This window comes from Mesoplodon densirostris, chromosome 11 (genome assembly GCF_025265405.1).
Source record: "Mesoplodon densirostris isolate mMesDen1 chromosome 11, mMesDen1 primary haplotype, whole genome shotgun sequence".
In the NCBI taxonomy this organism is placed as follows: Eukaryota; Metazoa; Chordata; class Mammalia; order Artiodactyla; family Ziphiidae; genus Mesoplodon; species Mesoplodon densirostris.
Window position 1 is genome coordinate 23,359,900 of NC_082671.1, and position 13,429 is coordinate 23,373,328.

The 13,429-nt window shown below is 37.7% G+C and overlaps 1 protein-coding gene across 1 annotated transcript in view; it reads right to left on the reverse strand.

The window, feature by feature from the left end:
• The window catches only part of ITPR2 (inositol 1,4,5-trisphosphate receptor type 2), a 538,352-nt gene that overhangs the window by 105,711 nt on the left and 419,212 nt on the right, over window positions 1–13,429 (reverse strand). The window contains exons 46-48 of the mRNA XM_060113623.1: window positions 7,689–7,796; window positions 3,243–3,435; window positions 210–335 (exon numbers count right to left, since the gene is read on the reverse strand). Of these exons, the coding sequence (XP_059969606.1) occupies window positions 210–335; window positions 3,243–3,435; window positions 7,689–7,796 (427 nt within the window). The remainder of the gene's footprint in view (window positions 1–209; window positions 336–3,242; window positions 3,436–7,688; window positions 7,797–13,429) is intronic.

Here is a 13,429-nt window from a genome sequence, read left to right on the forward strand (position 1 = left end):
ATATGAGCTTTTTGAAAAACATTTATATTGACCATCGTTTTTTGCCTACTCTCCTTACCATCATTCTCTATTTCCAATGAATAAAGAAAATCTGTTCAACAAGATTGTAATTGTTGTAATTGGGAAGGTCTACATAGTTAGGGCATGCATCAAGAGTATTGTTTTCAGACTCAAAAATACTTATCATTTAAAGATAGACAAGCACTTGCCTTCATCTCCATCATCCCCAAATGGGTAGAAGAGAGCCACAGCTAAGTTGATAAACACAGCCAGGTTGAAGGAGATGCTCCCCCAGAGAGAAATGTGCCTTGAGAACCAGAACAGGGCAGGATTACCTAGCGGGAAAGAAGCACAGTGGAACAGAACAGAAAATGAATTTTGATTTCAAATCAGGAGTCCTATTGAAATAACATTTTACTAAATGCATTTTTGTAAACTACTATAAAACTACGACTTATTTTAGAACATTTATAATTGATACCAAACCGGAGTTTTCTATTTGATTCCTTCTTTCTCCTTTAGCCAGTTTACATCTAAGCCACTGTAGAAGGATGAGTAATTCTGCAATTGCTAAAGGTGGTCAGAAAAGATGATTCTATATGAATTCTCTTTAATTTATCCCTAGAACAGATTAGGGGGGAAGAGAGTTTAGCAGCCGCCTGGGGCCCCTTTTAATGGAATGGTATACATTCACAGCTACCTGAAACTCTGAAACTTAACAGCATGGCATAGCATTGCTTACTGGGAACTAGTGATTTATAACATTAAGTTTTAAACCTTTAGGCTTCCCGAGAACTTGCTGGGTTTGCAATAGCAGAAGTAAATGAAAGATACAACAAGAACTACCAATAAGTGGGAGAGGCTTTGCTGAATATTTTCAGAAACGGGATTCTGCATCTGTCATCAGAAATGAATTAGCAGATGCATCTACTGAACACAACTGACATTTACATAAACCAAAACTCAGTTGTTTTCACCTCTCCTAAAGAACTGAACAGATATGTCATGCATATAAGTTTGACACGTGACTTATTCGAGTCTTGTCCACTCTCTAACTCTTTTTTTTTTTTTTTTTTTTTTTTTTGCGGTATGCGGGCCTCTCACTGTTGTGGCCTCCCCCGTTGCGGAGCACAGGCTCCGGACGCGCAGGCTCCGGACGCGCAGGCTCAGCGGCCATGGCTCACGGGCCCAGCCGCTCCGCGGCATATGGGATCCTCCCAGACCGGGGCACGAACCCGCATCCCCTGCATCGGCAGGCGGACTCTCAACCACTTGCGCCACCAGGGAGGCCCCACTCTCTAACTCTTAATAGCTTAACATCAGATTTAAAATATTGGAGTCAATTGAGGGGGAAAGACATCTCAATTTTCAAATAGAAATTTTAAGCTTTTCAAATTATGTTCTGTGAATTCCAATCTCAAGTCTGTTCCTTACTTATAAACTACACTTCCCTTCAGTACTTCTTGTTTTCCTTCTCTTGGAATGGAGCATTCCAGCAGTGGAGTAGGCTATGATTAGCCATGGGATTTAGTTGACTAATGTGTCATAAATTGTAAACATCTGCATCTCCATCATTCCTGAATTAGGAGTCCTCATTTTAAAAAGCAGGATATTGAGACAAAATCAGAAGATGTTGATGCATACATCTGTAATAACAAATCCATCAAATGAATTAGATCTGTCTATAACCTGATCATAAGTTGCTTCCAAATTTTAAAAGTAAACTGTATGTTGGAAATTATTTTAAGATTTGTTTTTTTAAAAAATATTTATTTATTTATTTGGCTGCACTGGGTCTCAGTTGCGGCATGGCAGGATCTTTCAGTTGTGGCATGTGGGCTCCCTTAGTTGTGGCATGAGGGCTCTTAGTTGCAGCACGCAGGATCTAGTTCCCTGACCAGGGATTGAACCTGGGCCCCCTGCATTGGGAGGGTGGAGTCTTAACCACTGGACCACCAGAGGAGTCCCAAGATTTGTTTTTTGATAAATGACAAAACATTTATCTAAAAAAGCACAGATCCTACAAGCACTGGCTCATTATTCAATTTACTTTTTGTCAAGAACTAAAAGTATGCTTATCAAATTGAGTTTTTATATGTATTCTGGACACCCAAAATTTCCTCTGAATTCCATAAGGTTCTACATGGTAAAATGCTAAGGGAGAGTAATTTCTATATTTTTTCAAATATTCTGCTAAGAAGTGTGACAACGCATGTTACAATTTTTATCCAAAGATGCTATGTCTCAAGCTCAACCAAGTTCATAAACCACAATCACTGAAGTTCCTAGGAATCTAAAATGATGAAGCACTGTTGAGTAGAGGTATTGAGAACATATGGCTGCCTATCTGGAAAACCTTCCCAAAAGTCAGAAAAGACTTAATCAAAAGTTTACCCCTATCAATTTTTGTTAAAAACTCATGATATTTCTCATCTGGGAAAATAAACTTTATTTTAAACTTGAAAACTTTTCAATTTTTTTGTAAACTTTTTATTTTATTTTGTTTTTTAACTTTTTATTTTATATTGGAGTATAGTTGATTAACAATGTTGTGTTAGTTTCAGGTGTTCAGCAAAGTGATTCAGTTATCCATATACATGTATCTATTCTTTTCCAAATTCTTTCCCCATTTAGGCTGTTACATAATATTTCCAAATAGACTGGAGACCTGAGAAATAAGTAATGGTAACTGTATTATGGTAACTTTTAACTGTGACATTATAACTCTGCCCTATTTGAATGTAAGTGTCACACAATTTTTACTTTGATTTGTTGAGGTACAGATATGTTGAAAGATAGAATAACTCTCAGAAGAAACTATTAAACAATCTACTCAATCATAAGATCAGAAACACAAGAGGACAAAAGTGCTGGTGCCAACACTCTCCACCCCATTCACTGACTGTTAAGGCCAGTCAGGGCCTATTCATGCCCTTCAAACCTGCAGCTGTTCCAAGGCTGAAACAAACATCTGCAATCTTGGATGTCATAATATTTATAAAACTATAGGATCAGCACTAAAAGATGATCTAATTAGTCAGAGTTTTCTGTTTTCCTTAAGCCACAGGTGTCTTGGCTTCAGCTGCAGACTGAGCTTACAATCTTAAGCCTATAAACAATTTCAGTAATAACAGATGGCAAGAAATTAAGAACCAACTGAAACGAATACCGTCAGTTATCCCGAGGTACCAAGGTATCTATCATTGTGCTCAAAATGAACCGTTTCAGTTTACTGTACTTACTCCTGATTTTCTTCTGCCACTTCATCTCATTGTAGAGATCTTCCGTTTGCTGGAAAAAGTCATTCACTTTACTTCCTTGTTCATCCCTTTCCGTGGTATTGAACACACGGCACTTGGATTCTCGCGTGAGGTATTCACATATATTGGGGACAGGAAACACTATTTGTTCCATTGTCCTATCATGCCGAACAATCTGAAAACATTAATTTGCATTTCTTTCAGGCTTTGGATGGTCTTCAACTATTTTCTGTTTTTAGCACGACTTTATTAATGATACTTTATGACTTCAGTTATGAAAAATATACCAACTTGAAGTATCTGAAATAGTCCTTTACATTCTTCTCTTTAAATGAGAGAAATTAACTGGACTAATGTATTATAAGTATTATATTTTGTTATAAATAACAAAAGAAAATCTTTATTCTTTCTGGATTAGCATTAAACTCCTGCCACACATTTTTATGTTCATGAAGTACATCAGAGAACTAAGAGGGTCTTAACTGGCAAGTGACTGGTTATGTAATCTTAAGCACAGCACTTCGTATATTTTTATCCTGCTGTTAGCCTGTTCTTCCTAAAAAGGGCTGTTGGGGAACAAATGACATATGCTACATGATGTGCCCTGAGTTCTACAGAGAAAAATGCTTTATGTTATGAAAATGTAGCAAGACATACTTTTGTAGGTATAACATCCATTCAAGCATATACCCAGATGTGAATAGTCATTATTTTGTACTTCTCTTATTTGGTATTTGTAAGAATTTAACTTTAAACAACAACAAAACCCAGGGTAAATGTTTACACACAGCTTTCCTATGTCACAAGGGTTTGTGTAGACTAAGTCTGAAGCTTCATTTTTATGTACTCTACCTAGCCCTGAAGAATGAATCACAGGATTGGTTTAAGGCAAAAGAGTCATTCTATTTCCCTTTGACTGGTATGGTGATGAGCAAATAGCCTAGATCTGGGAAATGAGGCACAGGGAGAAATATCCTGGGGTTGCGAGGTGCTCCCAGGAAAGACTGTGCTTCCTGAAGAGACAGAAAGCCACATGAGACAAATAAAATAACAACAAAAAAACAAATACACAACACAAAAGCTCTTTTTTGCTGTACCATCTTTCTTCCTGCTTAGAACAAAAGGTGGTGATGATACTTAAAACTTTGGCAGCCATTTTGCAACCATGAAGTGACATATCACCAGCATAATAAGGAAGACTTAGCAGAAGAGATGGAAAAGGTCTGAGTGTTTGAAGACATCACTGAGTCATTTAATCAATTATAGAACTACTGGTACCTCCAGACTTCCCATTATGCGGGATAATCAAACATTTTTATTGTTTTAAAAATTGTCAGTCTGGTATTCTTTTACTTGTAACTGAAGCTACCTTAAATGATATGTTATATACACAGACCACATACTAGAATACTATCATAAGACAAAGAAGAAATTTGTAGTGTTAAATAAAATTCTTGAATATAGGCTAAAAAAATCAATTGTACAAAAGAAGAATTGGACCTCTTTGGTATGGTAAGCAATTATGTGCGGGGAAAAAAAGGTTTACTTGATCCAACAGTGTCAAACAGTTTAAAAAAAACTCAGGGTGCATTTAAGAAATAATGTTCTGATTACTATAAGCCAAGCTTTTCAGCCCCTTTAGGACACGTTATGTTTGATCTTGGTTGTTACATTTTACAAGGGGCATTGACAGACTGGAGGGATTACTGAAAGAGATGGGAATGCGTTAACTGTGAAAAGCCAAAAATGTATACTTTTAAAAGTATACTTATTCAACAAATGCTTATTCAGTCCTTAGGCGAGCAGTCCTGGGAAATTCAAAGTGAAAAAACAACATGAATCCTTATCTGTAAAAGCTTGTGTTGCTTACTAATCACAATGGCTCTTCAAATGTTAGAGGTAAGCTGTCGTGTTGACAGGGTAGCAAATATTCTGAACAGTAGGCAAACATAAAAGTGGGCTAGAGTGCATGTTTTATCAAAAAATAACTTTCTAATTATTGGAGTTATTCCAAATTGGATGTTTCCTCCTGAAATGGTGAGATCACTATCACAGGAAGAATTTAAAGCAAACAGGATCCTTATAAAGCAATTCCTCCTTGGATAGATGAACAGACTAGGTAACCCACAAGGTCCTTCCTATTTCCCAGGGTCTTTGAGTCTATAACATATAGACAAACTATTATTTTCAACAATACTCATTATTATGGTTAGGCTCCAAGAACAGTGTTCCATTTTGGAAATAAACGGATGATCAAGGCTAGCTTCTGCCTCAAATAGGGGACAAGTTACAGTATTCCAACATGACACATTAACAGAATGATCAAACTGCTGTGGGAGCAGAGTGGGATGAAATTAATGAATGCCTGAAGGAAGGAGGGGAGTCCTCTCTGAAGAGGTCATATGAGCTGGTCCTTGAACGAGCATGAGGATTGGTCAAAGCGAAGAATTTAGATCATCAACTCGGACCACTCCTTTGAACCCTTAACTTCTATATCCAACTTAATGCATTCCTCAAAGTCACCTCAACTTCAATTTATCCAAGAATCAACAAATGATCTTCCTGTACATTTTAACTGCCAAAGCTGGGATCTCCATGCATAACACCGATTTCTCTCCATTTATTCAAACCAGAAGCCCCAGGGGCATCCTTTTCCCCAGTATTTCCCTCACCTTACATGTGCAATCCAACATCAAGCATCAAGCCCTTTACATATGTATATGTGTGTGTGTTATAATATATGTGTGTCTATTTTCTCCAATCAAGTCATCTTCAGTACAACCATTCCTCCTTTTTCTATCTTCCTATTTCGTCTACCTGCATTCTTTGCCTCATTCCCTTTTCCAATCCCTTTTCCAAACAGCAACTTCTGTAATCTTTTGAAGAGAGTCACTCCCCTTCCTATGTTCTTTCACCTTCCCTTCATTTAATTCTACCTGAAATCCCGTGCCCAAACTTTAGTAGAGAGAAACCTCTACTTATTCGTTTAATATATACTTTATGACAACCTTCTCTGTGAAATCCATCCTGAAATTCCCCAGGCACAGTTAATTACTATTTTCTCTAAATTTCATTGGCCTTTGTTTATACAATTACTACACAGAATGACCTTCTCTATGTGTATGTAATTGGTAAAGAGTAAAGTCTCAGTAAACATTTACCAAATATATGTATTTACAGCTAAATCTCTCCTCACTGCTAGGAACCAGTGGAAGTCCGACTTCAATAACAACCTCTGTCTCTCACACACAAGTATTAACCTAACCTCTACCTCTGGCCCACCTGCTATTCTACCTGCCCATTCTGTCTACCATTCCTGATATTCTCTTCTAATCACTGGCTTTGTACTTTGGCCTCTGGGACCTTCTGCAGAACCTTGGTGGTTTGATGATTTATTCGTATCAATTTCCCTGGCTTGCTGACTTTGCCAGCTTCCCAGTTCCTAAGCACCTGAGGTAGAGAGCAATGTTTTTGCTGCTGGTCCAGCTCATGCACCGCACTAAGTCAAGTCTACCACCAAAGCTATTAATGCTTATAAACGTGAGCAAGGGATTCATTCTGAGACACGAAGTAATAATTCTCATTATTGCAAAGGTTTGGCAACAGTAAACAAGAAGGTACAGTGATTATGTACCTTGAGAGTTAATAGCAGTGATGCCATCATGCACTCTGCTGAAAACTAAAAATATCTGCCAAAGTGAATGAATGTGTGAATGTAAATTATGAGTGACAGGCGTCAACTACTCTGCTCACTTCTGCCTGATTAGCTCTGTCAACCAGTGTCAAAATGATACCATAGCTAGTGAATGACAGCCAGATGGGTCTCACAACACAAAATGATTAAGGTCATGTTGACCCACACCTCCTGAACTGCCACCAGCCCTTCAATAAGGTCTCATTTACGGGGGTGGGACTGAATTGCTGCAAAGTGAAATGGACATTGTTAAACCATTTCAAGCTCATGCTATCAGTATGAAAACTTTACTAGTGCCTTCCGTTTTGCCCACCCTTCTGAATACTTTCTTACACAGAGATCTCTACTTTAATAAGCTTTCCATAGTTTTTTAAAAGAAACCATTTCTTGAATGATAATATCCACTATAATAATCCTGTCTCTAAAATATCACTGCTCTGCAATGATTTCTTCCAGGACCAAAACAAAACAAACAAAAAAAACACAACTTATTAATTATAAAAGAGAATTTACATATATTTCTGGTCGAAAAATAAAGACAACTTTGAAAGACGTGCACATGAATTTCTTACAAGTGACTGCTCACATCTCTTCTTCTGGTATATATACTTTTACAGTTTACATCACTCAATTCTACTTCGTTGTTCTAGGAAACAATAATGAAAATGGTCTGAAAGAGAAAGTAAACATATCTTTTCACAGTTGGTCCCATTCAAGAAATAATAGATGGTTACCTCGATCTGTGCGGTGTGGTTGGCATAATACTTTAAGGCTTCATCTCCGTCATCTGGATCGGATCCTGGTTTGAGCATCTGCTGCAAGAGTTTGTTGTGGCGTGCCAACTAGAGGGGAAAAGAGGGAAGAAATGTGTCAGGACTTCTTTTTTCCCCTGTCCTGGGGACAAACTTTGAAAATACTTTGTCCACTTGTATACATAAGCTTCACAGTTCTGGGGTTAATGGCAATTAATTCCATTTCAGGAAAGCATGTCTATTTGAAAGGCATAAATAACAACATCACTATAGCAATCTTACATTTTTATTTGGCGATATAGGTTCTTAGCATGAGAAGACTGTGTCTTGCCCAGAGTAGGTATTCAATTACTAGTTGTTGACGAAATACACATCTTCAATAATGTATAATTGTGTCAGGAAGAAGAAAAGCCCACAGTGATATATAATGGATACTCCTTATAATAAATAACTTGATGAACATTGTGATAGTTCAGTGGGTAGTGGTACCAATATAAATGGCAGCTTCTTATATACACATAAATAGGTATCTATGTTTCCTACAGCATCTAATCAAAGCTCTACAATTAGCAGTTTGTACTAAAATCCTATGCTTCTACATGTTCGTATGTCAATATTGGTGCCTTATGAGTACAGATCTCAGTTTTATTGTAATTGAAACCGAACATTTAAAACACAAACATTTCACCATAAATTATCTTAACCTGCTGTTGACAGAAGTAATCTTTCTCATTTGAATGTCTATGGCATCTGTTGGTCAGTTCTCTCACCTTGTAGATAACTAATACCTATTGCCTTCAGATATCTCTTTTATGCTTCTCTTGAACAATCTCTAAAACCTCATAATGTCTTTAACCTTTCAGATTTTCTATTAAGCCTCAAGTTCCCTGAGGGCTTCTAGTAACAAAGAATCTGCCATATAATTCTTTTATTCCTAGTACCATTCCTATCTCTTACTCTGTGCCAGGTACTATCCTAAACATTTAAGTACATGAACGCATTTGATCCTAGTAAGAAATCCTGGGGCAAGCACTCTTATCCTCATTTTACAGATAGAAAAACTGAGGCACAGAGCACTTAAGGAAATTGTCTGTGAGAATGTAGCTTTCCAGCTAATAATAGAACCAGTACTGAACTCAAGCAGTATGGTTCCAGAGTCAGTACTCTTATCAACATTAAAGGGCAATAAATAAGTCTTTGTATTACTCATGAAATGTTACTGTTAATTGTAAGTATAAAGAATGGAGATAAATTTTAAACAATAATCCAGAACCTATAAAACTAAAACTAAATCAACAGCATCCTTGTTAGTGATAATTTGATAAGTTATTCATTCCATTGATGTTGCTCATTTTTGAAACTATTATTTTAGAATTGGCTTTCAGGGGTATTTATAAATCACTCAAGAAAGCCATTTCCTGTTTTATATTTACATTTTATTTTTGACTGAAATGTGCATTATACAGGTTTTATTACAAACCCCAGTCATAAAACTTGTTGTGACTTGTAGGTGTTTCTTAAAATCTAAATGAGTGTCAAAGGATAAAACTATGATAATCATTTAGGCACATTAGCATACGTTTTAAGAAATGGCCAGTTCTTGAAAGCATGGACTGGCATGATTTGTGTACGGATTGGATCTGGGGCACGAGAGAGAGAGGAGTTCAGGGTGACTCCAGAATTACTGAGCAACTGAAAGTTTAGAAATGCCACTTGCTAAGGAAAAATGCAGGAGGAGCATATTCAGGGGGTGAGTATCTGCACTTTGGTTTTAGACATGTGAATCTTTAGACATCATCTAAAGGGAGATGGCGAGCAGGCTGTTGATGTTTGTCAGGAGTTCTGGGCAGAGGCTGGGGCTGGAGCTAAATGTCAGGGGTCATCGGTATATGACTGATAATTGAAACCATGAACCTTAGTGAGATCACCTAAAGTAAGCTTAGACAGAGAAAGGAGATCTAAGGAACTCTGACAGAGGCTAGAAAGATGAGAGGCATTAGCAAAGCAGACTGAGAAAGTTGGGCCAGTGAAGTAGGAGCAAAACCAGTGAAATCAGGTGTCCTGGCAGCCAAATGAAGAAAGAACTTTAAAAAATGGAGGCAGCAATCATCTGCATCAAATCAGATGAGGACTGGGAAGTGGTCACTTGTTTACCAACTTGGAAGCCATGGTAACCTTGACAACAGCAGGTCAGGCAATGGTGGGCACCAACACCTAGCTGTAGTGAGTTTAAATAAGAATGAGAGGAGCAGAAGTACAAACGATGAGTGTAGGCAGATCTTGAAGGGTGTTGCTCTAAGGGGGGAGGCAAGATATAGGGTGGTAGCTAGAGAAAGGGACAGGGTAAAAGGGAGGAATTTTTTTAAGATGGCAATTATAGCGTCATGTTTGTTTGAGAGAGATGGAACATTTGCTAAGCAATGTCTTGATGAGGTGAGAATGGAATGATCTAGTATATAAGTGGAAGAACCTGCCTCAGATAGAAACAAGTTCAGCCACAGTGACAGCAGAGAATACGGGTGGGCAGTTGTGGTGGATACACAGAGTAGTTCTTTTCTGGTTACTTTTATTTTCTCAGTGGAGTAAAAAGCTGACAAGGAGGATGAGAGAGGTTTGGGAATTTGAGGAAGAGAAGGTATGGAACAGTCGGCTAGGGAAAGTGAATGGTCTTGGAAAATGGGATTGTCAGGAAACCCCAAGGGTCCCCCTTCTGCTATGGTCAAAGTGAGGGCAATAAGCATCTTTGTATTTTTCTCCCTTGATGTTCATCTGTCAGGGTCCAGACATGGAGTAAGCAGAGTTGTAATTAATGAGATTGTGGTTTTGCTGGGTGAGGTCAACAACATACAAAAAACAGACAGAGGTGGAATTTAAGAGTCTATGCAAGGAATGTATATGGGACCATGGAATCCAAGCTGAATAAGGAAGGAAATGAAGTCAGGAGGGACAATGAAAAGGTGACAGGATCAACGAATTGTAGCTTCTAACGTGGTTTTAAAATGTGTTGGGAGTTAGGTGGGAGAAGGAAGTCCTAGTTAGGGAGGGCTAGTCAGAGTGAGATACTTGGCATGGAGCTTACTGACAGAGTGCAGGGAGCAGTGATCAGCAAGGACCAGGTTTCAGGAGTGTCTGTCATCTCACTGCTTCTCACACCTCCACACCACCCTGTTCCCAGTCACCATCTCCTCTTGCCTGGAACTCTGCAATAGCCTCGTACCTGGTCTCCTGGCTCCACCCTTGTCTTCCGGAGTCGCCTTAACCCAGGAGCTGGCGTCATCTTTTCGATCAGATGATGCCTCTTTTCTGCCCCAAACTCTCGGCGGCTGTCACCTCATTTAGAGCCAGAGCCCCGTCCTCACCGTGGCCAAGAAGGACAACAGAATCTGGCCCCGCTCCCTTTCTGGACTCCTCTCCTGCTACCTTTCCCACAGTCCCAGCCCCACTGGGCTCCTGCCTGTTCCTTCAACCCGAGAATCACGTTGCCATCTCAGGGATTTCGCAGTTACGGTTCCCTTGGCCTGGATTCTCTTCCTCTGGATCCCCGCGTGGCTTGCTCCCTAACCCTACTTCAGGACCCCTTCCAAATATTGTCTTAGCAATAACCATGCTTTCAGAGACCAACTCCCTCACCTTCCCCAAAACATCTAACTCCATTTCCTGCTTTATTTTTCTCCATGGCACACACTACAACATACCATATTTTATCATTGATCTATTAGTTATCTCCCCCTGAAGAAAGTAAGTGTATGTTCTTAGAGGACATGGGTTTTCATCTGGTTTGTTCACTGCTGTTCACTGTTCCAAGGCTTAGAACAGTGTCTGGTACATATTAGATGCTCAATACATATCTGTTTAATTGACTGAATGTAAGTCTTTAAGTCTTAAATTATGGAGAGCTTCCCAAGGTGAGACATTAATTTGAATAATTTCTTTTAAATTTATTTATTAAAACTTTTTAGTTCTTTTTTCTTCTCTTTTTTCTTTTTCAACTGATGTATAGTTAATTTACAATGTTGTGTTAGTTTCAAGTGTACAACAAAGAGACTGTTAATATGTGTGTGTATATATTATATATGTATATATATATATTTTTTCAGATTCTTTTCCATCGTAAGTTATTACAAGATATTGAGTAGAGTTCCCTGTGCTATGTGGTAGGTCCCTGTTGTTTATCTGTTTTATATATAGTAGTTGTATCTGTTAATCCCAATCTCCTCATTTATCTCCACGCATCCCCCTCCCCCCACCATCCCCTTTGGTAACCATAAGTTTGTTTTCTATGTCTGTGAGTCTATCTTTGTTTAGTAAATAAATTCATTTGTTAAAAAAAAGCTTTTACCTCTTTATAGTCACTTTATAGTGTCAAAATTGCTATAATTATTTTAAGAAACCACTAATGCTATTTTATGTGATATAATGAATAGTACAAATCTATACAAACAATTTTCATTTCATCCTGCTCAACAGAAACATGATAGGGCCTCTCTCTTTCCTTCAGTCTTAATGAAATAATCCTACATTTGTCTTGGTTGATTGCAGATAAGGGGCACTCTAAAAGGCACTTTAAAAAATGCCTAGGCCTCCCTTCACATGTCCAAACATTTAAAATAATATTTTCATTCATGATTATATAAGTAATCTATACAAATCTTGGAAAATTTGAAATATATAATTTTTTAAAATAAAAAAAATAAATAGAAGTAATTGTATCATTTTTTTCTACCTGAATGTCTTTTATATTCTTTGTAACTGATGGCCTTTCCTGACTAAAGTCACCTAGTTTCTTTTTCCTTGTTCTGTGTTCAGATAGTGCCCTGTACATATCTAGATACTATAATTTCTCATACTGTATCTTAGTAACTATTATTACTCTCCAACAGTCTGTGACATGCTTGAGGAAAAGTGCCTGGTCTTACTCACCTCCACATTCTCAGAGTCAAAAACAGAACTTGGTACATCAAATTGACAAAAATAAATATTTGTCGAATCAGTAAAGAAATGGGTTAATTAATGACATTCATTATGCACTTAAGTGAGCAAGGACCCATAAATCTCAGTAAATTATCTCTCTGTTTTCTCCTCGATAAAAGAGAAAGACCAAAGAAATCTGATTAGATATCAGATGATGATAGAATTCCCAGTGTTTGCAGAAATAAAATATTTTAATATTTTTTCTTGTCTCATAGTTATTCATGTACTTATATCCCTTCTGCTAGATTGTAAACTATTTGGAGAGGAAGGGACTGGATACTCAAAAAATGCTGAATTGAATTGCACCCTTTATGAAGCAAGGATAGCATTCTTATTATACAGACAAAATACAAAAGAAGTACAGTATCTCACTGATTCTGAAATGTGTGAAAATGACTGGTACCAGTATAGAGCTCTCTTGGTCCAAATTTATAGTTTACTAAAAAGCACAGTACAAATTCTCAAGAGACCAATTAACATATGCCCAACTGTTTTTTAAAGAAAGATTTAGTCCCCTATTTATGCAATTCTATAAAAAATATCATGTAGAATGGCCACACTGCCAACCAGAGATATCAGTTTTTCCTTAGAGATGGGGTCTTCACTCTGGCCACGTTTTGTCCGCTATACCTGCCATGTACCTTTTTATATGACATAAAAAAAGAAAAACAACCCCAGCACCCAAAGATGCAATGGCATCATTTAGTATTACATGCTTTGGAAACTAAAGGTGAAAACACTTGATAAGTTAC